This window comes from Struthio camelus, chromosome 16, assembly GCF_040807025.1.
Source record: "Struthio camelus isolate bStrCam1 chromosome 16, bStrCam1.hap1, whole genome shotgun sequence".
Lineage (NCBI taxonomy): Eukaryota > Metazoa > Chordata > Aves > Struthioniformes > Struthionidae > Struthio > Struthio camelus.
The window spans coordinates 16,248,895-16,276,188 of NC_090957.1; the positions used below are offsets into that span (position 1 = coordinate 16,248,895).

Consider the following 27,294-nt stretch of genomic DNA (forward strand, 5'->3'; position numbering starts at 1 on the left):
TGCCACGTGGGTCGAAAGCTCGCTCTACCCCTCTGCCATCCAGAGGGGCCACGGGAAGGGCCTCGTGATCTCGCTCTGCTCCTTTGCAGGGATCACGCAGCACCAGGTGTAACTCTGTTTATTTCCCCTATTTTTGCAACTTTGTTGCCCAGATAAGTCCAGGTGTATGTGGAGTTTGAGGACAAAAAGTTGACACAGCTCTGCTTGTAGTGCGCTGTGGGCTTTCGGAAACTTGTGTAGCTGTTCAAAGGTAGGGCCCCACAACTCAGCCAGAGGAAATGGCTGTGGAGCACACAGCTCTTGCAGCGTTTATATCCCAGGGTTTTTTTATATCCCCTGTGAAAACCATTAAGCCAACCTTGCAGCTGGTCTGGGTTTAGATTTTTTTTTTTCTTTTTTTTTCCTCTGGTAGTGCCAGGGCAGTTTTGTTTCCTTCTCGGGAATGAAGTCTTCTGCTGGTTCAGCTCACTCAGACTGAGAGATTTCCTCTCTTGTATCTTTCTCCATGTGAAGTGCCTTCCTGAACAAGAAGACATGGAAAAAAATCATCTCACTGTTCTCTGGTTTTGATATTTTCCAGAAGCACACAGAAGTCTTGATTATTGTTGTTGCTACAATGGTAGGAGTTTTGCTTGATAACTGTGCTGCTTCAAGACTAGTCTAGTCTAGTCCCGTCCCTTGAGTCTGTAGCCCGGAGGTGTTTTAATGGTATCGTGCTAAGGGCCTTGCTCATAGGGGGTTCACTCTAATAACCCTTTCCCTTGACAGAGCAAGGTGGTTGATAAAAGAGAGACATTTTGTAAAACATCATGGGCTAATTCGCCCCTCGTGTTGCCAGGTACAGGTTGTACCCTCGCTGCGCAGCGCTTTCAGCTAGGAGAACAGTAGCGTGTGCCTTCGGGGCACTGCATGCTCGGTGCTGCGAGGAGGAGAGCACAGCGTGGTCCAGGAGCATCCTGCAGCCGGAGTGACGAGCGTGGGGACGGGAAAGGCAGAGTCTCAGCGAGGCGGTGTCGGTGCGTTGGCTCTCGCTGGTGGAGGCGGGAGGGTCCCACTCGTGCCATGTGCTCATTTGCATGCTCCTTACACTTTCCTAGGCTGGAGCTAACAGTTGCGCAGCCACAGGGGAGCGGGATCAGTAGGTGGAAATGCTTTGAGTGTTTATTCAGCCGTGAACAGGCCTGAGAACTGCCGCAGGTTAAAACTAACCGAGCAAAAGAAAGCAGTTTCAATTTGTGTCAGTTTTGCCCTCTGGTTTGTTGCTGGTTAAGTGTCAGCACAACAGAGACGATGGAAGGCGGATGTGGCTGGTTTCGTCTGTGGTCCGGACCTGGGCTGGTGTGTTCGTGGGGGCTGGAGGCTGCGGGGGTCCCTCGCGCTCCGGCAGGCTCCTGCCTGCTGCCAGCATTGCCATCTCGTGGCATCCGCGATCCTTGCAGTGCTCAGAAGGGTGCGTGGAGAACAAAACTGGGGCTGACTCACGGAGCGGCACACGGCAGGCTGCGTCAGAGCCGCACAGGCGGGCATGGCTGGCTTTCCACGCTGCCTCGTGCCTGCTCAGGTGATGTGAAGGCATGGGGTGGCTGTCACCTGCCAGTCACTGTGGCAGGGAGACCAGAGGCCAGTTTTGGGGAGAGGCATGCAGCTTTTGGCTGTGATGGTCAGATGGGTGCCTGCTGGGAGAGGCAAACTTGCTGCTCTGCTCTCTGGGTGGCATCTGCGTGGCCAGGTGCCCTTCCAGCATCTCAACTCGGCCCCTCTTCCCAAGGGGGCCCGTGAAGGGAGAGGCAAGGGGCTGACAGACGCAGGAGAAGCAGCAGCTCGCGGGCTGTGCGCTCAGGCTTGGCAGCCAGTTCTGCGGAGTGCGATTTAACCCAGCAGACGCTGATGACGAAGCATCAGGGCCTTTGTCTCAGTGCTGCTCCCCCCCTGAGCTATTACCAGATATGAAAGGATGGCAGCAGAAAGCACTTTGCAGACCCCGCCATTAGCTATTTAATTATTTCAGAGCTACAGCTCTCGGCGCCGCGGCCGCGATTGTCTGCGGCTGTTTCCCGGTGAAGCGGCTCAGCCCCCTGCCGGAGCCGCTCTGCAGGACGGCGCGGAGGAGGCACTGCAGCGCAGAGATGTCTGCTCGCTGCGCCGTGCCCTCCAAGGCCGCTCCGGAGACGAGGTGCTGGCCTCCTGCCGCAGAGCACGCGCTCCCCAGGCGGCAGCCTCCAGCCTGCACTGCAGTCCCGCAGCCACAGACCCGGCATCTCCCCGTTCCCTCCCCCGTGTCCGTAAGTAGGACTGGCCAGAGAGAGGCACCACAGCAGCTCGCTCGGGTTTTGAACAGGAAAGGACCCAAACGTGTGTGTGGTAAGTGATCAGAACAAGCCATTTATCTTGGTGGTCTTGTCCCTTTTCAGAAAGGTACTTTAGGCAGACTGTGTAGGTGTTTTGATGAGCAGATAATCCAAACCTGGGGGGCTTTTCAGGGTGCTTGAGTACTACAACTTCTGTGTCCTGTTCCCAGGGAGTTTACAAAGCTGAGTCCTGCCAGGTGGCTTGAGCGTCAGTTTAAACAAAATAATAAAAATTGATAAACCTGACCCTTATCTGCATGAGGTGCGTGTTGTGAGCAGCAAAGGAAGGAAGCCTTTAGCACCTGGTCTGACTGGAGGAGGAAAGTGGCTCCTGCAGACGTCACCATGAGTCCCTGATGGATGAAGAGGCGGGTGCCCCGGGAATCCTGGCTCCTGCGTCCTTTCTGAACGGCGAGACACGTTCGTGTCTGCCCCATGCCAAGCAGGCGCTGCTTTTCTATTTGTTCAGCTTTCGACAGCCGCAGAAACAGCTCAAACGCTTCCCCCCCACCCTTTCGCAGATCCAGGTCTCTCTCCTGTGCTCACTTTTTTAATATGCAGCCTTCGTTTGTGAGCTCCGCGTGGAAGAAAACAAATGGGAGGGAAGAGCCCTGGGCTGGGAGCCTGGGGAAAATGACAAAACTCCCCCCCTTCAATCAGACTGTTGTCTCTGGCATTTGCTTTCCCTCCGCCTTCCCCACTCGCTCTCCCACCACCCTCTGTGGGCCGGGAGAATAGTTTCTTCCCCCAAAATGGTGTGTGGAGTTGCCCTCCCCGAGCAGAGGGCACTGCTGAGAGAGGGAGGGAGGGAGCCTGGCCCCCAGCGGGCAGGTGTGATGCCGAGGGCTGGGCTCGGGCTGCGGGGCCGGCTGCCGCAGCCACGTGTCCCCCCCCCCGCCTTAGGGCTCACCCAGAGCCTGGGGTCCTGGGCAGCGGCACGTCCTCACGTGGGCCACGGTCCCGGGTCCTCCACGCCATCCCCTGCCCGTGGGGGACCGAGTCGAGGGCTTCGAGCCAAAGGTGCTGGCTGGCTCGCACCTTTGCCGCGGGGATGGCTTTGCAGGGCACGGGGAGGGCTCCAGCCCTCTCCCAAACCCAGAGCTTCCCAGGGAAGGCGGGAGACAGTAACGGCTGCCTAAAGCAAGGAGCGCTGCTGCCTCTGAGCGAACACCCACCGCCTTCTCCCGAGCCTCCCGCTCCGCGCCAATCCCTTCCCCCTGTGCCGATGCTGACTCAGGCCCTCCTCCGCGCCGGCACCCCCCGCGCTCGGCCCGGCAGGGAGCCGCCAGCGCCGGGCCCGCCGCGTGAGCTCCTCGGGGGCTCGCCGGGCACGGGCAGGGGCTTCCGCGGGCTGCGCTGGGAAAGGCGACGTCCCGCTGAGCCTGGCGTCGGGAGCGGATCTCGCCGCCGTTTGAGCCTTACTCATCTCGCCCTTTTCCTCCGCTACGAAGGCGAGCGGGGCGCTGCGCCGAGCCTGACGCAGATGGCTGGGGAGGGGGCGCTACTGGAAGGTGACGTGTTTCGCAGACGGTTATGCAACGCGGCTCCCCCGAGTCCGCGCGCCGCTCCGAGCCCGCGGTGGGTTGGGAAGCGGCGCGCTCAGCAGGCAGCGGAGGGCCGGGCGGCGGCGGGTTGGCAGCGAGGCCTCGGGGCCGTCCCCGGGCCCCGCTGTCCGAGCGGGGCCAGGCGGCCGCCACCGGCCCCCCCTCCCTTCCCCGCTTCACCCGCAGAAGCTTCCAGTTGTGGCTGACTCACTCCTGCTGTAGCTCCTTTTCTCCTTGTTTTTGATGGAAGTTTTCCATGGAAACCCACGCTGGGCTGGGCCACTGGCTGGGATAAACACACGGCTGAATCACAAAGGCCCTTTCGCCAAGAGCTGTCAGATGGTAACAATAGCGGGTGCCGCACACGGACGCCGCGAGCCAGGCCCGCGCCAGCGCCGTGGCGAGGGGCGCCGCCGCCGTTTGCGCACCCGGGCAGGGCGGACACAACTTTTCCCACCGCCAACCTGGCCGGCGTTTGCTGCCCCAGGCGCCTCGGCCGCCCCCGCGTCCCCGCCGTGCTCCCGCCGCCTTTGCCCCCGGCTGACGCCGCGCTGCCACGAGCCGGCCTCGCTGCGGGCCGGCTCTCCCGCCCGCCCCGCCGTGCCCCGGCGGAGGGCCGGCAGCGGGTTGCGGGAGGGAGGGTGGCTCCGGCTTCGGCCGGCAGCCGTGCCCCGGGGCCGCGTGCTTTCCTCGGGGGCCCCGAGGAGCAATGCTGGCTGGGGAGGGCCTGGCTGCAGCCCCTCGCTGCAGCGCTAAGCGGGAAAGAGCCCGAGCTTCGGCTGCGGGGCTCCGTAGGGGTTACAGCCGTGCCTGGAGGTCCCCGAGGAAGAGCCTCCCACCCCTCCCCTCCCGGCCATATAGCCCGAGCTGCGGGAACTGGCGGCAGAAGCGCCGCGAGCTGCCGGGGAGCGAGCGCTAACGCCGGAGCGCGAGGCCGAGGTAAGGCAAGATTTACGCAACCACCTCAGCTGAGCGGGGCTGGGCGGCAGCGCCCCACCATAGACCAGCGCGAGTGCTGTCCTGGCCTCTAAATAGCAAATAATAGCTCAGCCTCAGCCATGGCAGAGAAAAGCTTCGCGTTCCTCCCTCGCAGAGCCGCAGTCGGGAGCGCTCCGTGTTGAAGAGGAGCGCAGGAGCTGGCCGCCCTTTTTATCCCGCGGCGTTGACATCTGGCCGAAGGCCCAGCTGCTTGGAAGTGTGTCGGAAGCCGAGTTCCAGTGTCAGCGAATCCAGGATATTTTTAAGGACTCGTTTGGAAGAAAAATTTGTTCCAGTGTGTCAGCGAGAGAGACTTGGCTTTCAAAACAACAACACCGCAGCCCTGCTTAGCTGCGCCTTCCCGGGGCCGCAGCGCGGGGGGACCTCCGCCGACGGGCCGGTGCGCGCCGGGCCAAGCCGGGGCCGGCGCTGGCTGCCGGCGGGACACGCTGCCCCGCGCACGGCAGCCCTCGGCCTTCCTGTAGGATGGACTTTCGGGATCGCCCTTCGGCTGCGAAAGACCCCGAGCTGCGCCGACGCGGCTGCGGCGTGGACCTGCTGCGCTGCTGCTGCCGCCTGGCCCCACGGATGCCAGCAGTGAGGTGGTGGGTTTTTTTTTTCCGGGGGGAGGAGGGTGTTTGGGTGCCAAGCTGCACCTTTGCAGTGCCCCGCGCTGGCTGCGGCAGGGCTGGCACGGGTGTCCCTCCCGCCGGCCGCTCGCCACCCTCTGCAAGACGGCGTTTGTCACCGGCTGGGCCGTGCTGCGGCCTCCCTGATGCAGCAACGGATTAGCTGGGTTTGCCTGGGCGCTAGCTGGGCTGCGCCAAAAATCACATTCCTGGACGTGTGCAGCCAACAGCTTGTTACTAGCGGCAACTATCGAAAAAGCTGGTGCGATGCAGAGGGGGGATGCGGGCCAGTGCCAGAGGCAGAGGCGAAGGGGACAGGGCAAAAACCTGGCATCAGGGCAACTTTGGGACCCGGCACCAGCCGTGCTCCCAGCCGCAGGCTGCGCCGGCCTCGAGCGGGCAGGAGCGTGCATGAAGCTCCTGGCCTGGCGCGGGCCCCGTGTCCCCACTCCCCCGGAGGGGGCACCCAGAAGGGTGGGTGCTCTGTCCCCATCCGGCCCCATACCCATCGTTGCCTGTCTGCCCCCCCCATCACTGCTGTCCCCAGCACCCCGCTGCAAGGGGTTAGGCACATCCAGGGTCCCTTCAGGGACTCTGCCCCCACCCTCCAGCTCCCTCTGTTGCCTACGGGTGGCTCTGCCAGGGTCCCTGCAGCCCTCGCTGCTCCCCGGGGTGACAGAGCCGGGTCCCCCCCGGGAGCTGCCCGGCCAGCACCGGTCGCCGCCGGCTGCCGAGGGCCCGGTGCCCGGTGCTGGGGCAGGCAGGGCCGCTCTGACTTCGCCGCTCAGGAATCTCCTGGCCGCGCCGGGCGGGTTGTGCAACCTGCGACCGCCCCCCCGGCCCCCGCCTGCCACAGCCCGTCCCGTCGGGCCGGACTCAGTCCCGGCCGCGGCAGCCCCGAACCGGGCTGGGCTGCGCTACCGGGCCCGGCGGAGCTGCGCCCCGGTCCCCCCCCGCCACAGCACGCACCGGCGGGGGGGGAACCGGTGCTCCCCGGGGCCGGGCCGGGCCCTGGACGGCGAGCGGGGCCGGCGCTGCCAAGGCGCTTTCCGGCGCCGGGAACCGCTTCCAGATGCGACGGGAGGAGCCCGGAGAGGACGGACCGGCGGCACCGGCCAGCCAAGCGCCGCGGCGGCGAGGAGGGCAGGTGAGGGGCTGCTCGCCGGGCCGGGAGGCGGCGGCGGGGTGGCCGGGCGGGGGGGGGGGGGGGGCGGCCGCTCAGCCCGGTGCCCGACGAGGAGCCGCCGCCGCGCCCGCCCTCCCCGAACAGTAAGAGTTGATGTGCGGCGAGCTGCACCCTGCATGTGAGCTCCTACTGCCCCGGGAGGCGGGCCGTGCCCCGACGGGAGCGCTGCACCGCACGCCCGGGCCCCCCGCTCCCACGCCGGGGCCGGAGCTGGGACCGGGGCCGGGACCGGGGTGGGGGGCTCCTGCGCGGCGGCGGGCCGGTGCCCGTCGAGGGGGCGATGCTGCCCGCGATGCGAGTGCGCCGGGCCCGGCGACCATGGCTGTAGACTGTTACCCCCGCCAGCAGCACAGTAACAATCTAAAGCCACGGTCGCCCGGGCGACGTCGGGGAACCGGGGGGCAGCCGGTGCCTTGGCGACGGCGAGGAGGCGGCCCCGCCGCGGCGGCCAGCGCGCCCGCCCCGCCGAGCGGCGTCGGGGCGAGGGGGCCGCGGTGTGCGCAGGGGGAGGAGGAGGGGGGGGTCTATCCCTTGCACCACGGCTCCCCCCGCCCCGCTGGCCGGCCCTCCCGCGGGCCCACGCGTGTCCGCCCCGCCGTGGGGGCTCCCCCCTACCTGGCCTGCAGCGGGGGCGTCCGCCGTTGGGGGGGCTCCGCGTCTGCGGGAGGGGAAAGAGAGAGCGGGGTCAGGCGGGCCCCGGGACCGCCCCCTCGGCGCGGGGAGCCGCCCCCCGACGGCTCAGCACTAGGGACAGCTCCCGCCGCCGCCGCCGCCGCCGCCGCCCCCCGGCGCCTCCAGGGCCCCGCCGAGCCGGTGCCCGCAGCCCCGGCGGCGCCGCCGCCGCTCCCCCCCGCGCCGCTCCCGGTGCGGGCCCGGCGCTCCGGTGCGGCGGGGCCGGTGCCGGCGGTTGGTCATGCTTCAGTAGCCATGACTGTAGACTGTTACTGTCCTGTCGCCTACGCAGCAGTAAGCAGTCTAGAGCCAAGGTGCCGACGCGCTGACTCGGGCTCTCCTCGACGGGGTCTCCACGCTCTTCCGACGCCCTGGGCGAGGGGTGGCAGCCCGGGGTGAAGGCGATCAACCCCGAGCCGGGTGGAGGGGGGAGGGAGTGTGAGCTGCGCCCCCGGCAGCGCTGCGGCCCCGCTCGGGCATGGAGAGCCCCGGGGTGCACGGCAGCCCCGGACGGGGCTCCCCGTGGGGATGCTGGGCACGGCGGCCCGCGGTGCCCCTCACCGTGGCGTCCCGCACCCAACCGGGCCCTACACCCTTCGGGGGGATGATCGTGGTCCGGGGGAGGGGTAGGGTGCGGGCTGGGGCGGTCCCGTCGGGGCCGGATCCGGCGACACCCAGAGAAGGAGGCGCGCTGGCAACAGCGAGGCTTTAATAACAACCGCAACCCACAGCGGCGGGAGGCCACGGGGACGGGCGGCGGTGCGGCGGGGGGTGCGGCGTCTCGTCCCTCCCCTCCTCTCCGCTCCCCCCCCCCCGCAAGGTGCCGGCGGCCGGGAGCGGACGGCCCCTCCGTGCGCCCCCCCGGGGCGGCTCCGTGCGCAGCGCCCGCCCCCGCGCACCGCCCCCGCCGGCGCCGCGCACCGGGCCCGCACGTGGGGCTGCGCCAGCCGCCCCCGCCCGCCGCAGAGCCCCCCCGCCCCGCCGAGGGGCAGCGCCGCCCGCCGTGCCCGGCGCCGGCAGGGGCAGGGGCAGGTGCCCGGGGCCGGGGGGACTCCGCTGCCCGCTGCCGCCCCCGCCGCCGGCTCCGGCCCTCCTTACCTGGGGGCGAGCCCCGCCGGTGCCTTACCTCCTCGGCGCCCCGCTGTGTGCCCGCCGGGCCCGGCCGCCGGTGCTGCCGGTGCCGCTGCCGGTGCCGGTGCCGCTGCCGGTGCCGGTGCCGGTGCCGGTGCCGCGCGGCTCCCGGCGGGGGCCGGCGCCGGTGGCGGTGGCTGCGCTGTCCGCAGCGCGCGGGGCTTTTATAGGATCGGGCTCGTAGTAACGGGGATCTCGGCTCATTCATAGAAAAGCATCAACCTACACAATGACGTGAGCGCTACGTCAGCGAGGAAATTTAGGGAACGGGAAGACGCTACTATTTATATCGGCGCGGGGGGGAGGGCAGCGGCCGGGAGCCGGGGCAGCGGGTCCGGGCTGCACCGGGGCCCGCGGCTCTTGGGGGGGCCCGTCCGGGGCGGCCCCGGCCCCCCGCACCCGCTGCAGCACCCACCGGGCCGCGCACCCATGGGGCGCACGCAGAGCCTCCCGCTGCCCCAACGGCTGCGGCACGAGGCCACCTGCCCCGAGGTGTCCGCCCCAAGCACCCAGAGGTGTCTCAGCCACCCAGCCACCCTGGCCGCCCCACCAGGCCTGCGCCGTACACCCCGTCCAGGCCTCCTGGGGCCATGGGGCGGGCAGTGTGGGGCCTGCCTCAGTGCAGCCAGGGGATGAAGGGGGGAGTGCAGCATGGCAGGGGTGCCACAGCTGGGTGCTGGCACCCACCCACCACGCTCGCACCATTCCTGCACCCTGCGCCCACGCCAGGCCCGGCCACTACTTCTGCCCACCTGCAGCAATGCCTTGGGCAGCCTCCCCCGTCCTCCCCGTCCCACCTCCCCCAGCCCCAGCTGTGGGGTGGTTCCCCCCAGCCCTTCCCAGCCCTGCGAGGGGCTGTGCGCACCCATGGGTGCCAGCCCCATGTCCTGCAGACTAACACAAGCAGGAGGATGGGGGGAAGTGCGGGGGGGGGGGGGGGACTATGCAGTGGCCACGCTGCAGTGGCCGTGCCAGGATGCTGCCTGCCATCCTTGCGGGCTCACCAGTGGGTGCTGGGCCCAGATGCCTGCGGGTGCTGCTGGGAGGGGGGACCTGGTTGCCCCAAAAGCGACGGCTGGGGCAGGCCAGAAGCCGGAGCAGAACAGGAGCCGGATCAGACCAGGAGCCGGAGCCGGTCGGGAGCGCCGCTGGGTCACAGCCCTAATACGATTCCTCCACCCCCCTCCCCATGCCGACCCCCGGCTCGGCCCTGCCACGTGGCCGTGGAAGGGGGGCCGCCACCTCCCCCTGTTCCTTCCTGCTGGAGGCTTCTGACCTCACAGCGTGCTCTGGCGAAGCATCATAGCGGTCGCCACGGCAACAGCGCCGTTGTCATTGGCAGCAGCATCCGCGCTGCCAGCGCCCACCGCCGCGCAAGGCCACGCGCCCGGCAAGGCCGCGTGCCTGGCAAGGCCGCGTGCGGGCTGCGGGCCCAGGCCGCGACCCTGCCGCCGGCCCCCGCCCCGGCCTCACTGCCCCCCGGCTGGCTGCACCAGCACGGGGCAACGGGAAACACCTGCACCCCCTCCCTCCAAAAAAGGCCCCCACCCTCCATCGGGGCATGGGATGCTCCTCAGCACGGGGTGCTCCCGCTGCCACGCTGCCCTCCCGGAGGTCACCCCCCCCTCCCTCCCGGGGGCACCCCGAGCCTGCCCCCGGGGCAGTGGGGCAGCGCCGTGCCCTGGGCGCCGTCCCCCGGCCCGCCGCCGGGCAGCAGCAGCGCCCGCCCCGTCGGGGCTCCGGCGTGGAGGAGCCGCTGCCGCAGCGCTGCCCGCCGCAGCCGTGACTCAGCCCCGGTATTAGTCAGCACCGGGGCCGGCCCACCGGCACCGGCTGCGCAGCGCCTCCCCCGGACCCGCCGCCGCCACCGCCCCCTCGGCGGCCGGGGGCCGCTGCCCCCCTCCCCGCCCGCCCCCCCGCCCCGACGCGCCCCGGCCGGGGCAGCGGCCCCCGGTCGCCGGGGGGGGGCGGCGGCGGCGGCGGGGGAGCGGCCCGGAGCGCGGCCCGCTGCTGCCCTCTCGTGGGCTGAGCACCGAGGGACGGCGGGTCCGCCGGCCCGCACCCCCCCGCCGCCGGGCACCGGCACGGGCAGCCCCGGTAGGGACGGGTCCCCCCCCACCTCACCCCCCCGGCTGGTGCCCGCACCCGCCAAGGAGCACCCGCCGGGAGGGGCGGGGTGGGATGGGTGCTATCGTGGCGGGGGGGCGTTCGTGGGAGGAAAGGTTGCACTGGCCTGGGTGCCCCCCAGCCCATTTTTGGGACACTCGGGGTAATTCCGGCCTTGGACTGCGGAGATGCTGCTGTGTGCCGGGGCTCTTGGTGGAAGGGGTTTGCTCCTGGGTCACCCATGGGAAGACCCTTTCCAAAAGCTGGGAATGAGCAGGAGGAATGGGGCCCTGCAGGGAAGATCTCTTTGCCCATCTGAGCAGCATCCCACAGGGAAGGTCCTCTTGGTCTCCCGAGCATCACCCTGCAGGGACTGTCCTCTTGGTCCCCTGAGCAACATCCCCCAGGGAAGGTCTCCTTGCCCAGCTGAGCACCTCCCTGCAGGCAAGGGTCCCTCACCCATCATCTGGCTGGGAAGGGTCCCCTTGCCCAGCTGAGCATCACCCCATAGGGAAAGTCCCCTTGGTCCCCCAAGCATCACCCCACAGGGAAGGTCCCCTCACCCAGCTGAGCATCGTCCTGCAGGGAAGGTCCCCTTGGTCCCCCAAGCATCACCCTGCAGCCATCATAGGAGGTATAGGCCACCCTGCCGGGCACAGCCATCTCCAGCCCGGCCGCCCAGGCTGGCACCGGGCGTAGGAAGCACCAAAGCAGCTCTTCCTTCTTCCTTCTCCGCTTCCCTCCAGCAGCTCCGCAGCAGCCCAGACAGGACATCAGTGCCCTCCCTGTGGCTGCCAGGGCCTGCTGGAGGCCCATTGCCCGGGGCGTGCCAGGCACCCCCAGCACCCGAGGGCATGCTCATGCCAGACCTGGTGCCATCACCTTGCTCCTCAGCCTCGGGGCTGCGAGACCCAGCTGCGGAAGAGAGGCGCCAGCCCTCAGCCGGGGCCAGCCGTCGCTCCGCTGCCGTTCCCCACCGGCGCCTGCCGTGCTCCGTTCCCAGCACCCAGCCGAGCCCGGCTCCTCACTGTCTCTCCCTGGCTCCCAAGGGGGTGGGCAGCACCCGTTCCCCCAGCCCCGAGGAGATGGCACAAAGCCAGGCTCCCCAGAGCAGCTCACTTGTGTCATGAGTCTCACGGTCTCAGGCTGGCATGCTGCAGGGCCCGGAGCTGCCGTGCACAGAGGGGGGACACGCGCACCGGCCCTGCGAGGGGGGCTGGCCCCAACCAGCAGCATTTGGAGGAAGAGGGGCTGCTGACAGCCCCACTGCAGGTCCTGCCTGGGCAAGTGGGTGCCGTGAGCACAGCCTGTCGCAGCACGCCAGCGCTGGGGGCCGCGGTGGCGCGATGGCCGCGGGGCTGGGAAATCCCCCCAGGAGGGCTGGGAGCCGGGAGCGTGCGGGGCCACGGCGGCGGTGGAGGGGCAAGGCCGTGCAGGGGCCGGGGCGCAGCGAGCTGGCGTGCCATGGCACCGCCGGGAAAATGAAGTGCGAGCTGCCACCAGGGGCTCCAGGCTCCGCGCGCAGCGACTGATGCGGCTCGGCTGGCCAACGCACGCTGTAATCGAACACATGTGTGTGGGCTTCGGGGAGAGGCTGAGCTGGGAAACAGGGCCCTGCGGAGACCGGGGCGCTGTATCCTGTCCAAAAGCCCAGGTCCCACATGAAGCCAGGCATGCAAGCGCGATCCAAACCACAGCTGGATTTGAACCGAATCTCCCAGCATCTGGGCTAATTTGCTGCTCTGTGATTGATCGTGGGGAGGGGGCACAGACGGGAGACGCTCCAGCTCAGACCTCCCAAAAGAGCCAATGACTTAACCAGAGCTGTTTCCAATCTGCTCAGCACATTGAGGCGAAAATGCCCCTTTCCTGCACACTCCTGCGTGCTGGCGCTGGCTCTGCCTGCGGCCCCGGCAGCACGACCGCTGCTGCAATTCCCGGCTGCTCCCTGCACCGCAGCCCCGCAGGACCGGGGCTGGGTAGCGGCGCAGCAGCGCAGGCGAGCACGTGCCTGCGGGTCCCCAGGGCATCGCAGCAGGTTTCGGGTGTTTTTGGAGGGTGTTTGGGGAGCCTGGGCTTTCCCCTAGCTCCTAGCGCAGGATGTGGCCGCAGCAGCTGGGTCCAGCCTTCCCTAGTGGGATGGGAATCGCTGTCCCCCGACGGCTGCAGGAATCGCCCCTGTGCTGGCCCTGGGGACCCCGAGCATGGGCTGCCCATCACCCCAGAGCCTGGGCATCTCCAGAAGGGAGGGAATGGAGCCAGGGAGGAGGAGGAGGGATATTGCAAGGCAAGGTGCGGGTCTAAGCCCACCTCCACCTGCCACAGCCTCAGCGCCCCGCTCTCCCTGCAGACACCAATCCATCCCTCTGCTCCCAGGAGAGCTGGGAAAAGCTGCAAAAGAAGGTGGAAAAGTTGAAAGTTTTCCCTCCCTCTGTGGCCCATCGATTCCCTGCCTCTGCCCCCGCGGGCTGCGGCATCACTCACCAGGTAGCGGGGGCAGCCCTGGGTCCCTCCTCAGCCCCGGGGAGGCAGCTGTCTCGGAGCCGCTCACTGCCTTGATTTATGCAGCCCAGCCCCATAAATTACCGGGACGGAGCCCGCGGGAGCCATCGCTCACAGCAACGTCCAGAGCTCGCTGCCAGAACCTGAAATGTTTCCAGCTATTAATTGAACAGGAAAAAAGGGGGAAATTAGTGCCCGGGGAGCTGAGATTAAACCACGTCTCTGTAACGAGGGTCGCCCTCACCCCGCTCCCAGGCTCCAGCGGGCGCAAGCCGCCGGATGGCCCCGCAGGGCCCTGGGGCGGCCCGGCAGCCGGGGGGTTTCCGAGCCCGGCCGCACCGCAGGCTCCCTGGGATATGACACCGCGGGGTGGCCAGCGTGGTGGCCGGGATGCCAGGCAGGGCGACTGCCGTGCTCACCGGCGCACGGCCACCCACCTCCGGGTCCACGCCGCGAGCCGGGGCGGGTGCCGGATCCGACCTGCGGACGGACGGGATCCAGCCGGGGGGCGTGGAGCAGGGAGACGTCGTGGACCGGCCCAGCCGGCTCTGCTCATCGCGCAGGAGTGTGGGAAACAAGGACGGGGCAGATTTACAGACACATGTGTCTCGAGTTGGGCCAGGGAAGGGCTCTGCAGAGCGTCCTCCCCGTGCACAAACCCTTCCCGCGGACACCCGCACCCCTTGCTCCCGGGTTCGTGCTGCAGCGAAGGAGGTGCTGCCGGCGGGCGAGCCCTGCTCCGGGGGCCTGGGGAGGGCGCCCCCGCCGGCAGCGAGCCCCCGCTTGCCAGCGAGTCCTGAGGGCCTGGTGGCGGATGACACGAGGCAGGGTTAAACCCCAAAAGATGAGGGTGGTTTGCACCCCAGCCCCAGCAGACGGGCTCGGAGCGCCCGCCCCGGGCCGCAGGCGGGCGGCTGCCCCGGCACCGGCCCTCGCTGCGCGCAGATGCGTGGCCAGGGCTGCAGCGCCCGGTGTCCGGCAGCCCCGGGGCGACGCGACGGCGTTGTGCAAGAGGCCGCGGCCGTGAGAAAGGAGAAGTGAAAGCGCGAAGCGAGAGGCAGCTCCGCGGCGGCTGGGGGCACCCCGGGCTCCTGGGTCCCCTTGGAGAAGGAGGGGAAGGATGGAGGAACGGGGCGAGGGGAAAGCAGGGTGCTGCCCCCGCCGCCCTGGCAGTCCTGAGTCCACGTAGACCCCAGCCCACCCTAGGCCGCGTGCCGCTGTCGCTGGCGGGTGCCAGGGCTGCGTACCCCCTTTTCTGAGGAGCAAATTAGGGACGGTTGCCCACTCCCAGCCCCCTCCAGCACCTGCACCCGTGGGCACCCATTTGGGTCCCTCCCCAGCACCCAGCCCCGACGGGCCTCTCTCGTGGGTGCACCCCCCAGGATGGGGGCATCGAGGGTCGATCGATTGGGGGGGGGGCACAGCCTGCAGCGAGCCCAAACCCACGATCCCCCGCCCTCTTCCTTGGCTGCGGTGCCAGCCCCGACGTGGGGAGGGAGGGTCCACGAGCCCCGCCGAGCGGCAGCTCCCCGGCCCGCGGGGAGCGGTGCCGGGGGCGCCCCGACGTGCGCCCGAAGCGGCGGCAGAAGGGGAGAAGCCGGGCGCGTCGCGTCCCGTCGGGGCCGCCGCGCACCTGCGCGGGCTGGCGGCGGGGTTGGGGGGGGGGGGGGGGAGGAAGAAGAGGAGGAGGAGGAGGAGCCGCGGCCCCGATGGGCGGCAGCGACGGCGCGGACCGGACGCCGCTAGATGGCGCCCCGCGAGCGGCACCGGCCCCCGCGGCGGCGGCGGGGCCCCGCCGAGGGCGGCAGCCGAGGCGACGGGGCGCTCCGAGGTAGGTGCCGCCGGGGAGCTCGGGCGCTTTCCATCCCTACCGGGGCGGCCCGTCGGGTTACCCCGGGCACCGCGTGGTGGGGGGGGGGGGACCCTTCGGGGCTGGTGGGGAGGGGGGGCGCCTTGGCCCGGATCCAGCGAGAGGCGTCGGGAGCCCCCCGGGAGGGGGGCTCCCGACGCCTCTCGCTGGATCCGGGCCAGGTCTCCCCCCACGGAAGCACCCACCGCTCCGGGACCCCCCCGAGGGCGCGGCGAGGCCGGGCGAAAGGAGGCGCCCCCGCTCCGCCGGGGCGGAGGGGAAGAGGGGAGGGAGAAGAGGGTAGGCGGGAGGGGGGGGGGGGCCCGGCCCGGCGGTGCCCCGCCCGGGGAGGGGAGGAGGAAACCTCCCGCCGTCCCTTTAACAGCCAGCGGCGCTGCGAGGAGTTCAGGCCGGGGTCAGGGGGAGTTCGCAGCCCGGGTTTCACCTCCGAGCTGGCGGCGTCGGGAACCCCGAGGAGGAGCCGCTGCTGCTGCCGCCGCCGCCGCCGCCGCCCGCTCCGAGGGGCGCACGGCCGGCCGGGACCGCGGCAGCGGCGGGGTATGGAGCGGCGGCGGCGGGCGGCGGGCAGCGCCCGGCGGCGCCCCCGGGGCTGAACCCGTTGCGGCGGGGCCATGAGAGTCCACCGAGACCTCGGCTGGCTGGCGGAGGCCACCGGGCGCCCAGGTAACCGCCGGTTCCGCGCATCCCACCACCCCCTTCCTCCTCCTCCTCTTCCCTTTTCCCCTCGCCGCGCACCTGGGCGGGGGGCCCGGGACCGGAGCGGAGGCGGAGAGGGGAGGTCCCGTCCCGTCCCGTCCCGTCCCGTCCCGTCTCGTCCCGTCCCGTCCCGTCCGCGGCGGCGCTCACCTCGCGGGGGGCGGGGGGGGGGAGAGGAAACGGGGGGGGCGGGGGGCGCCGGGGGGCACGGCCGGCCGCCTCCCGGCACCGGGCAGCATAAGAGGCGGCGGAGCGCCGCGGGGAGCCGGAGCGGCGGGCGCTGCGCAGGTAACGGCGGGCGGGCGGGCGGCGGGCGGCTCTCGGCCGGGCCCGGCGGCGGCGGCCGGTGCGGCGGGGCCGGCAGGTGGGAGCGGGCCCCCCGCGGCAGCCCCGGGGCCCGGCTGCGGTGCGGCGCGGCGCTGGAAGCGGCGGCGAGTGATGTCACTTTCTCCAAATGCCTCCAGGGGGGTTTTAACCCCCTCCCCGTCCTCCCCCCCCTCCTCCTCCCCGGGCCGGCCAGAAGCGAGCCCCGATATAAGCGGTGGCACAGGCGAGGCGGGGCGCAGAGCGGCCGGGACGCGGCGGCGTGCGCTCCCTCGCCCGCTTCGCCGCCCGCCGCGGGGGCCCCCCGCGCCGCGCGGCTGGAGCGGGACGCGGCGCTCACCGGCCGTGCGTTGCAGGGCGGCGGGCGAGGAGCGCGATGCTGGACGCCATGGAGGTGCCGAGCCACTCGCGGCAGCTGCTGCTGCAGCTGAACACGCAGCGCACCAAGGGCTTCCTGTGCGACGTGATCATCGTGGTGCAGAACGCGCTCTTCCGCGCGCACAAGAACATCCTGGCGGCCAGCAGCGCCTACCTCAAGTCGCTGGTGGTGCACGACAACCTGCTCAACTTGGACCATGAGATGGTGAGCCCCGGCATCTTCCGCCTCATCCTGGACTTCATCTACACCGGCCGCCTGGCCGACTGCGAGCCGGGCGGCGAGCAGAGCCTGGGCGCCGTGCTGGCCGCCGCCAGCTACCTCCAGATCCCCGGCCTGGTGGCGCTTTGCAAGAAGAAGCTGAAGCGCAGCGGCAAGTACTGCCACCTGCGCGGGGGCTACGCGCCCTACAAGCTGGGCCGGGGGCTGCGCGCCGCCACGCCGGTCATCCAGGCCTGCTACTCGGGCACGCCGCGGCCCGTGGACCTGCCGCCCGTGGAGCCGGCGGCACCGCTCAACACGCAGTGCGGCGAGCTCTACGCCTCGGCCTCGCAGGGCACCCCGCTGCACCCGCACGGGCTGTGCCCGCCCGAGCGCCACTGCTCGCCGCCCTGCGGCCTCGACCTCTCCAAGAAGAGCCCCACCGGCCCCTCCGCCCAGCTCCTGCCCACCGACCGCCTGCTGCCCGGCGAGCCCCGCGAGCCCTCGCTGCCGCCGCGGCATGACAGCCCCCCAGTGAGTGCCGGCCTCCTGGCCGGCCACGCCGCCGCCTACAAGGACTCGCCGCCGGGCGGCGAGCCGGGGGGCCACCCGCACGCCGCCGACCCCTTCCGCAGCACGCCGCCCTGTGCCGAGCCCCCGCTGCCCCGCGCCGACGGGCGCGAGCTCATGTACCGCTGGATGAAGCACGAGCCCCTGGGGCCCTACCTGGACGAGGCTGAGGCCGAGAAGGAGCTGGAGCGGGAGGAAAAAGCCGAATCGCCGCCCGCGGCGCCGCAGCCCCGCTACCCCAGCGTGGAGAGCAACGACCTGGAGCCCGACAACAGCACCAGCGAGGACACGGGCAGCAGCGAGGGCCCCTCGCCCGGCGACGCGCTGGACCGCTACTGCAACCACCTGGGCTACGAGCCCGAGAGCCTGGGCGACAACCTCTACGTGTGCATCCCCTGCGGCAAGGGCTTCCCCAGCTCCGAGCAGCTCAACGCCCACGTGGAGGCCCACAACGAAGAGGAGCTGTATCACAAGGCGGCCGCGGAGCAGGCCGTGCCCTTCCTGGACAAGGGCGGCCCGGGGCTGGGCGACATCCTGCGGCCCTACCGCTGCTCGTCCTGCGACAAGTCCTACAAGGACCCGGCCACGCTGCGGCAGCACGAGAAGACGCACTGGCTCACGCGGCCTTACCCCTGCACCATCTGCGGCAAGAAGTTCACGCAGCGCGGCACCATGACGCGCCACATGCGCAGCCACCTGGGCCTCAAGCCCTTCGCCTGCGACGCCTGCGGCATGCGCTTCACGCGCCAGTACCGCCTCACCGAGCACATGCGCATCCACTCGGGCGAGAAGCCCTACGAGTGCCAGGTGTGCGGCGGCAAGTTCGCCCAGCAGCGCAACCTCATCAGCCACATGAAGATGCACGCCGCCGGCCCCGACGGCAAGGCCAAGCTGGACTTCCCCGACAGCGTCTACGCCATGGCCCGCCTCACCGCCGACCAGCTGGGGCTCAAGCAGGAGAAAGCGGCCGAGCTGCTCTCCCACACCTCGCACTTCCTCAGCGACCCCAAGGCCATGGAGAGCCTCTACCCGCTGGCCAAGTTCACGGCCGAGCACCTGGGGCTGAGCCAGGACAAGGCGGCCGAGGTGCTGGCGCAGGCCCCGCACCTGCACGCCGAGGCCGCCCGGACCATTGAGCGCTACTCGCCGCCCTAGCGCCCGCCGGGGCCGCGCTCCGGCCGCGCCGCCCGGCTCCCCGCGCCGGCAGCGCCCGGCCCCCGGCCCGGAGCCGGCCCCGGAGAACTCGCCGGTGGCGGAGGGTCCCACGAGAGCCGTCCCGGGCCGGCCGGAGCGGCGAGCGCTGCGAGGAGCCCCGGGGTGCGCCGGGTTCGCCTGGAAGAAGCCGATAATTCAGGGACTGACCTCTCGGCTCGGCTCCCGGCACTGGGGCGGGAGGCGAAGACGCAAGCTGTGACGCCGGGCCCGGGCGCAGCCCCCAGGCTTCGGAGGACGCCAGCCCGCTCCCGGCCTCAGGGCCGGCGCTCGGCTCGGCCCGGCCCGGCGCGGGACGTGGACTCGGCCGCCTGGCGCGCCGCGGGCCCGTGAGTAGTTTGTCCGTCGTGGCGAGCACGCCGCCTCCGAGCTGCCCGCGGCCCTCTCCCTGCCCGGAAAGACGCGGCCCGGCCTCGTCCGGCGGGAGGGAGGCGCGCGCCCTCCTTCCTCCCCGCGGGCGCCCCGGGGGCCAGGCCGGCGGGCGGGAGCTCGGGGACAGACTGACGGCGGCCGGCGGCGCGGGAAGGGCGCGAGCAGCGAGCGCGGGCTGGGCCGGGGGCCGGGGCAGCAGCTCGGTCCCGCCGCCGGGGAGCGGGGAGAAGGGGAAGCGCCGCCAGCCTCCTGGCTCGGCGGCTCCCGGCGCGGCGCCGGCCCCCTCCGCCGCGTCCCCGGCGCTGCCGCCCTTGCGGGAGGTGGGGCAGGGCCCGTCACAGACTGAGCCCCTGGGACCTGCCCCAGCGCAGCGGGGGCGACTCGAAATCAGGGATGCCCCGGGCCCCCGCGGGGTGCGGCGGTGGCGCCCGGGCAGCCGCGCTGGCCGGGGCGCCGAGCAGCTCCGGCTGCCTCTCTTGCCAAAGATCCCCGTCCCCGGCGCGGGCCGGGCGGCTGCGGGCCGGGAGTTTACGACAAAGACAAAGCGGTCTGGTTTGTCAGCTACGCGGACGCGGGCGGGAGCGGCGCCGGGGCGGCCGGCGGCCGCGGGAGGAGAGGCGCGCGGAGCCGCCCGGCCTCCCCTCTTGTGCCTTCTGCTCCGGGTGGGCAAAGCCCTGCCGGCCCGGCCCACCGCGGCCAGCCCCGGCCTCCGCCGGGCCCCCTCTGCCTGGGGCTAATGTGAAGCTTCTCCCCTCCCCGTGTCCTCTCCTTTGCACACGAGGCCCCGGGGCAGCTGCCCGCAGCGACTGTCCCCGGCCTCGCGGCCACTGTGCCTTAGCCAGAGCTGGCTGCTCCCGGCCCGGGGGTGCCCCGCGCTCCCCCGGGCCGACGCTCCTAGCCGGGAAGGGAGCGGGGCCCCGCCGGGCTGCCCTGGGCCAGCAGCTCCCGGGCAGAGGTGCCGCGGGGCCCCCCAGCCCCGCTCGGCCGGGGAGGAGGACGCGGCACCGGCCGCGGCTGCACCCACAGCACAGCTGGCAGCGCCCAGCGGGGCCGCCCGGCCCGGTCTGTATCACGTCCGATTTGTACACGGGCTCCTCGCCCTTTTTTTCTATAGTCGAAACCGAACGAGCAATAAAGTGACATTAACGCGCGTGGCCTCGCGTCCTTCTCTGGGGCACGGCGCTTGCCGCGCGTCGGCCCGGGGCGGCCCCGTGGGGGACGGCGGCGATGAGGACGGGGCCTGCGCCGGCCGGGTGCAGGGTCGGGGTCGAGCGGGGCCGCGCAGCCGCCGGCAGGACCGGGCCGGGCCGGGGGAGCGGCTCGCACGGGGCAGCGGGCCCTTCGCGGCGGCGAGCAGAGGGGCTTCGCCTTACGCCGAGCCTGGTTTGCCCAGAGCCGCGGCAGTGGCTCTGCCTGCGCGGGGCAGGACCCGCAGCCACCGTCTCCCCGGCGTTTGGGGAGCACGGCTGCCTCCCTCCTGCTGGCACCCCCGCGCCGGTCCCTGCAGCTCGCCCTCCAACCGCAAATGAAACAACATGGCAGCACAGACAAGTGTTTAATACTAAAAATTATTAAAACCATCGTAACAAAACAGCCCAAATGCGGCCATCTCCCCAAGAAAAGGGCTGCCCGGGGGAGGTGGGGGCAGCGGCCTGGCGTTGCCCCCAGGCACCAGGGCGCTCAGCCCAGCGAGCCCCAGCTCTCTGCACGTGGCAGGCGCCGCAGAGCCCGCGGCGCGGCGCGAGGGGTCCCAGTCCAGCGGGGCCGCGCGGCCCTCCGAGCCGAGCTTACCCCAGGAACTGGCCCGGCCTTGCCAATCGTCCTCCCGGTTGCCGCGCAGCTTGGGGCAGCTCTGTGCAGCTTCATTAGAAAACAAACATTTCAAATACAATCAGCTTTGAGGAAAAAGGAGAGTCTACATGTTGCTGGGCCTCAGCACAGCTCTGTACACAGGTGTGGGCCGGCCCGGGCGCTGCGGCAGTCTTTGGCTGCGTGCACAAAAACCAGGGCTCGGCTGCTTGAATTCCCCGCTTCCTGCAGGCCCCGGGACGGGCTCAGCCCGCGCTGGTCGCCCTGCGCTGCTCGGGGCTCCCCAAGTCTCTGGCGAACAGGCTCTGCTCGTGAGCGCAGACCCTCCTTTGCCGGCGGCCAGCCCTGCAGCCAGGGCATGCGTATGATCCAGGCGAACAAGCACAACCCCTTGCGCATCTTCAGCACGGCGCCGTGCGGACACCACCGCTGTGGCCGGCACCTGGGGAAGGGCTGCCGTCCATGAACCACCAGCCCGTTGCCCGTCAGAGCAGGTGCCAAGTGGCCCCGCGGAGCATCGCGGGCTCTGACACCCCCGCTTTGGCCCGTGCCGTGAGGCCAGGTGGCCGGCGAAGGCTTAGGCAGGGCTAACAGTGGGCTTTCTGCTTGAACTCACTCTAGCGCAGACGCCAGCCCCAAGCCACCGACTTGGGAAAGGAAAATGTTGGTTTCAGTGCTGTTGCTTCCTCTGCCACCTTCCCACTTCCCTCCCACGGCTGCTGCTCCTCAGTGGACACCAGGGATGGCCTTGGGGTGCTGCAGGACTCCCAGAAAGGGCAACCCCACTCCCTGCCTCCAGGACTGGTACCTACCGGAGCGCCAGGGGCTCTCGGTCACTGGCTAACGCTCCCTCTTAGCTCCTGTAGCTGGAGTGTAATGGGAATAGGGATTTTTTTGGGGGGGGGGGCAGGGGGGAGGTTGCGAGAACTTAGTGGTGGAGGCAATGATGTGGCATGGGGGGGGACGCTCAGCAATGCACAGCCCCTGCACTGCTCCTGGTGCTGGGTGACCCCGCACGACCAGTGCCGCAGCAGCAGCGGCCGCTCAAGGCTCACTCCCCAGCAAGGGGCAGCTGGGACACTCGCAGCCGGGCAGGAGGCCGCCGCAGCGCCTGCTCTCTCTCCAGCCCTGCCCTGCCCCGGACCCATGGGCACAAGCCGGGCCCCATACCCAAGAGGAGCCTGGGGCGAGCTGAGAGCACATGGGACCTGCGAGACAGCCTGTCCTGGCACCTGCAGGGACTCAGTGGCTCTTGTTAGCCTCATGCTAAAGTCAGTAGGTTGAAAAGGTGTCTAACAGTAGCAGAGCGGGACCAAGGGTTTGGGGGAGTAGCGAGAGAGGGGCAGCTAATGTCTGGGGTGGGCAGCGGGGCACAGCAGAAGGGTGAAAGCAGTTCTGGGGTACTGGAGGTGTTCAAAGCCTCCCTCGCCAACGCAGGCAGTGCACACACCTGAAAACTAACCTATACCAAAGCCTGAACTGAACCTCAACAAGCAAACCTTGCACCAGAGAGCGGGAAAGAGCCCCTGCAAGCAGGCGGCAGCAACCCCCTCGGTGGGATGTGAGGGGCCAAGTCGCAGCCCTGCTCCGGTGGGATGGGAGTGGGGTGGGGAAGGGGAGAGGAGACCGGGTGCTGCCTGAGACAGGCAAGAGGGCCAGGCTGGGGGAGGAGGGATGACCAGAGAGAGCAGAGCGTGCAGCTGAGCAGGACGGAGCCTGACCTTGAAGTCCACAGCATCTCCGAGGGGCACAGCCAGTCCTCCCGGGGGCCCCAGGGCTGTGCCAGCAGGGCCTCGCTCTCAGGGCTGAGCTAGAATAAGTAATCCCAAAGTCTGCACTGTCGCGTCCCTGGTCTCTGCCCTAACAGAATGCAAACCCAAAGAGACACAGACTCGTGATTCGCACTCTCTGCAACCAAGCAAACCAAGCAAAAGGCTGGCGATCTGGCGTGGGCTCACCCAAAGCTTCCCTAGACAGCAGGGCTCTCCAGCTCTGCTCCAGCACCGCCCAAAGGATGGCGGGACCCTCAATGTCCCAGCCTCCGCATGAACCATCCACAGCAATGACCTTCCCAGCTTGCCTGCCCCCCGGGGGGGGGGGCCCTCCGCAGCACGGCCATTCTGGGGTGGGTTGAAGACGTGGCGTTTATTGTTCATTGTGGGCTGGAAGGCGGTGGCGACGCGTAGCGAGGGCTGCCTCCGAAGCCGTTCTCCCACCGCAACACGCTGCGTTACTCACTGAGGGGCTCTCCTCCCTGCTCGGCCCCCTCAGCCCTCCTGGGCCCACTTGAGGAAGGTGGGGATGTCCCGCACGGGCACGTTGCGGGTCAGTGCTTTGACTCGCAGGTTCCGATCGTCCGTGAGCAAAACCACTTCTCTGAGCAACCGGATCGGATCATCTGGAACGAGAGAGAGACCGGAGTGAAGCCTGGACCTGCTCGGCCCCCAGCCCTTGCACCCTTAGCAGCCGGGCCACCTCTCTCACACCACACTGTCCCCACGCTATGCCCTGTGCGGACCAGGCCGGGCACAGCACCCTCCTCTGGCTCTGCTCCCCAGCGATAGCCCAGGCTCCCAGCACCCAGGCAGTGCTCCTAGCTCCGAGGGCCAGCCCTGCCGCCTGCCAAGGCTTCCTGGCATGGCTCAGAGAAGACCCTTCACCTCAAAGGCCTTCTCCTAGCCCCTTGCTCTGGCTTGGAGATCTGAGTCACAATCACTGCCTGTAGCCTGCCCCTTGCACCAGCCCTGGAGCTGGGAAGGCCACGAAGCGGAGCCAGGTCTCAGCGTTACCCACTGCCCGCGCCGGGGTGGTGCGCAGAGCGGCAGCCAGGGAACAGGAGGTACCTTTGCCTGACCCAGGCCAGGAAGAGGGCCTGCGACCCTGGCTCCAGCAGGAAGCTGGTGCTATTATTCTGGTGATCTCATTATAAGATCTAAAACTAACCCTTATTTTGAGAAGCTTTTGGAGTAGCCACTGACACTGAGGCATTTCTGGCTTACGCTCAGACAGACAGAAAGAGCTGAAGCCTGAGAAATAACTGAAAGGATCTTGCCCCCAGATGGATGAGCTGCCCTGCACGCAACACGCCAGGCTAGGGATGTGGGAGCTACGCTTACGTGTGTGTGAAGCAGGGGAAGCATATGGGGTATGTGTAAGCAGCTGGGTCCTGTGACCAGAGTACTGTTCCTATGAGCACAGGAAACACAGTGCCTCCGAGCCAGGACTGGAATGGAAAAAACAGAGTTTATGGGAGCCCAACATGGGCCCAGATTGGCTGCGCTGGGAGCAGCAGGCTGAGGGGAAGGGGAGGTTCACGAGGAACATGGGCTAGGATCGCGGTGTCGGAGCGGAGGATGGAGGGGAGAGCGCTCTGACCTGCCTGGGCCGGGAGGAAGGGGTGTGCGGACCGTCTGCGGGGAGCAGGGTGTTGGGGAGGCCGTGCGGGAGGGCAGGCCTGGGGCTAAGGGCTGCTGAAAGCAGGATTGGGAAGTTTTGTGCGGACACTTTAAGAAATGTGTAACAATAAACATCCTCTGCTCAGAGCTGGTGACGCGCCTCCTTGTTACAAACCAGAGGCTGTCAGCTTGTCAGGCCCCATTCGCCATAATCCACATGATTTCAAAATTCAGCATCATTTACACATAAACATTTGGTGACGGTTTCTCTGTGAATCTGACAAGTTAAGCTGCTAAGAATTTGCACTGACAAATGTGGGTTGATTTCTTGGGCAGCTGCTGATACAATTCCCGTCCCCACTGCCCTGGCAACAGCCCTGTGGTTGTCTGGTCCTAGCATGTCCTGCCAGATGCCAACTGGACATCAGGAGGCGAAAGGCACCAGCCTGGGAGGCACCGTGGCTCGCGGGGAACAGACCCTTTCCTACCGCCTGCAGCCAGCCCTGGGCCGCATCCCACACGCAACCTCCCCTGCTCCTCTGGGCACGGCACCAAGGCCGCAGTGGCAGGGGATGGGCTCCGCACAGGCAGGCCTTGGGGTTGTATCTGCTGGTCTCACTCTCAGGGGAGATGGGGAAACCAAGGTGGCCCAGACAACTGGTTTTCCAGGCTTGGTGCACCCTTTGGGCATCAACATCTCCTAAGGGTTGTCTTGGCCCTCTGTAACCTCTGCCATCACCATCTCCTTTCCATAGGCCCTAGACCATGGTTGCCACGTCCTGCTGCGCTCAGAAGAGCAGCGTGCAGGGCAGAGAGGCCGTGTCCTGCTCACCACCCCAATAAAAGATGAGGTGGTGGACATGCATGCAGGGTAACAGCATGGCTGATCGTTAAAAGCAAGCAGAAGCCTTGGCAGCCTAGCCACCCATCAGGTCTGGTTGTAGCAAAAGAGCATTTTATGGAAGGAAGGACATGAGAGGAACGAAATGGCTCTGCAGTTTCAGGGGGCTTCTCACAGGCTAGGGCATCACAGGAAGCGCAGCGAGGTGCGCATTTGGAAATGTAATATGAGGGCAACAGCCTGGGGCTGATCAGAGGCAGGAGGTGACACCTGGGTGCTGAAAGAGGCAAAATGCGGGAGGGATTGGCTCAAAGGGCCATGAAAGAGAAAACAAGCCGACTGTGGGATGCAACAGAGCAGGGACAAAGGGGATGTGAGGATGTTATACCTTTGTTAGAGGGCATGAAATCCTTGGCCTTGTCATTGCAATAGTGGAGACAGCAGGATAGAATCAGGTCGTCATTGTTTCCCTGGAAGAAAAGGGCAACATTATGCCTGGCAGGAAAAACCTGCCCACCCCCTCCATTAATTTCTACATTGCTCTCTGAATACTGTCACAGCTCAGCAGAGAGCAGGGCTGCTCCAAGCCGTTAACACGAGCAGCAGAGCCTGCTCAGCCGCCTGCAAAAGGGCACAGCTACTCTCCATTCAGAGCATGCAGATCCCAGGGATGGAGGCCCTGCTTACCCCTGGGAGGCAGTGGAGAAGATCTCCAGCTCCAGAGCCTCTGTGTCCCCCATCCAGCTCCCTCCCCACAGGGTCCCTCCTCCTGGGGCTGGGGCCTCCCTTACCTGCTGGCCCGTGGTGTCTTCGCTGCGGAAGGAGATGGACTCTAGCTCATTGCCTCGGCTAGTCAGAGCCCTCAAGCAGTTGTCACGGCTCTCAAATCGCTCCTCCAGGAACTCGATGGACTTCCTGGCTCTCTCCTGCACTTGGCGGGCATAGCCTGCAGCCCGGTGCTCCATCTCTGGGCCCTTGGCCAGGCCATCCAGCTCGTTTATCACTTCAAACAGGAAGAGGAGGTACAGTTACTATGCGACAAGGTGCTCTCGTGACCTGCTGCTGAAGTGCGCAAGTTGCCAAGGCCTTGGGGCCAGGGCACTGGGAGCTGGCTCAGGAAATCTGGGTTCAGCTGCCGCAGCGTCCCCGTGCTCCTGGACTTGGCTGCTGGTCTGGAAAAGCTTTGCTGCCTTTCCACCTCTGCGTGTCACCTGGCTCGGCCCCGCTGAGTGCAGGGCGCCTCTTTTCTGTGGTGTGCAGGGCACGCTCGCTAAGGGCACCTCGCTCTTCCAAATGCCACATCCCCACCCCATGCTCCCCACCGCCTCCTCCTGCATCACCACCAATGGTACCTCCATGCACGACCAAAGGCGGAGGAAAACCATGGCCTCCTGCCACCCTGCTCCCTTGGGGCGTCTGACCACAGCGATGGCCAGCGGCATTGCATCTCCTGGCCTGTGCTGTGCTGCCTGGCTCTGTTTCCTCCTCTCGACTCACTGTACTTACTTTCTGTTCAGAAAATTACTGCCCTCCTGGAACAGGGCTGCATGTGTGAATAAGCTCATACTTGGGAGCAGGCAGTTCTCACTTTTGCTTTGTTTCCTGCATGAGTCCTGGCCCTATTTTCACACCTGAAGCTGCCGTCCCAAGCTCCCTGCAGGGATGACCGGAGCGCGGGAGACACTCTTCAACACCTCACCCTTCTGCGGCTGCTACAGGGTTCGCACATCTGTCCTGACACATGCTGCTCAAGACGAACTTGAGCCTGCGATCAGGCAGATTCTCAGCCCATTCAGCTTAACTGGAGACTGTCAAATCTCAGGGCCTCCTGTACTGCTGCCAAGCAGCAGGGACACCAGCCTCTCTGCCCCCCCCCCCCCGAGCTGGGCAGAGGCCTGAGAGACACCAGCAGAGCTCCAGGAGGAACCCACCCTACCACGCTGGATCTGCTGCAAGAGCTGCTCTGCCTCACGGTGAGCGCTCGTGTGCGAGCAAGATGCTGCCGAGGTGGGTAGCTGCGCGGCTGCACACACAATCGTGTCCCCAGATGTGCGCACATACATCCTCGCATGCGTTCGTGCACTCGGATGTGTGTGCGCGAGGCTGGGCGCGCGAGAGCTGGTGTGCACGTGTGTGCGAGGGAGCCTCTGTGTGCACAGTGTGTGTTTTAGCCATGGCTTCATTTCTGAAGATTGTTTCCGAGCTTGGAGCCAAGTCCTGAGTTCAAGTGGGAACTATGCATTCCTTGGGGGTTCGGGGAGAGAGCTCGGGGTCTGAGGCCTCTCCCCAGTGCTGTGAATCACTGCCCGGGGAGCCTGCGTGATCGCTCTGTTCCATGGTGAGACTGGCACTCACTGTCTGGGTATTCAAATTAAAGCTGCATGGAGCTGCTTTGCTCTCCGCTCTCAGATGACTCTTCTTGCTACTGCTTTCAGCGACCTGATGCTGCCATTTCCACACAATGCACGGCTGGGTTAGGGGTGGGGGGAGCCGTGCAAGAACGGAACATCAAACAGGAAAAGCTGGTATTCC

General features: G+C 68.1%; 2 protein-coding genes across 2 annotated transcripts in view; one reads left to right on the plus strand and one right to left on the minus strand.

Annotated features, from left to right (window-relative positions):
- Window positions 1-15,335: 15,335 nt before the first annotated feature.
- HIC1 (HIC ZBTB transcriptional repressor 1) lies at window positions 15,336-18,508 on the plus strand. Its single transcript, XM_068910165.1, has 2 exons — window positions 15,336-15,629; window positions 16,343-18,508. The coding sequence occupies exons 1-2, from the start codon at window positions 15,578-15,580 to the stop codon at window positions 18,286-18,288; spliced, it is 1,998 nt and encodes a 665-aa protein (XP_068766266.1). The 5' UTR covers window positions 15,336-15,577; the 3' UTR covers window positions 18,289-18,508.
- A 1,750-nt stretch (window positions 18,509-20,258) lies between these two features.
- SMG6 (SMG6 nonsense mediated mRNA decay factor) overlaps window positions 20,259-27,294 on the minus strand; it is a 119,036-nt gene continuing 112,000 nt past the window's right edge. The window contains exons 17-19 of the mRNA XM_068909384.1: window positions 25,554-25,765; window positions 25,151-25,232; window positions 20,259-22,924 (exon numbers count right to left, since the gene is read on the minus strand). Coding sequence (XP_068765485.1) covers window positions 22,794-22,924; window positions 25,151-25,232; window positions 25,554-25,765 — 425 coding nt within the window. The 3' untranslated portion in view covers window positions 20,259-22,793. The remainder of the gene's footprint in view (window positions 22,925-25,150; window positions 25,233-25,553; window positions 25,766-27,294) is intronic.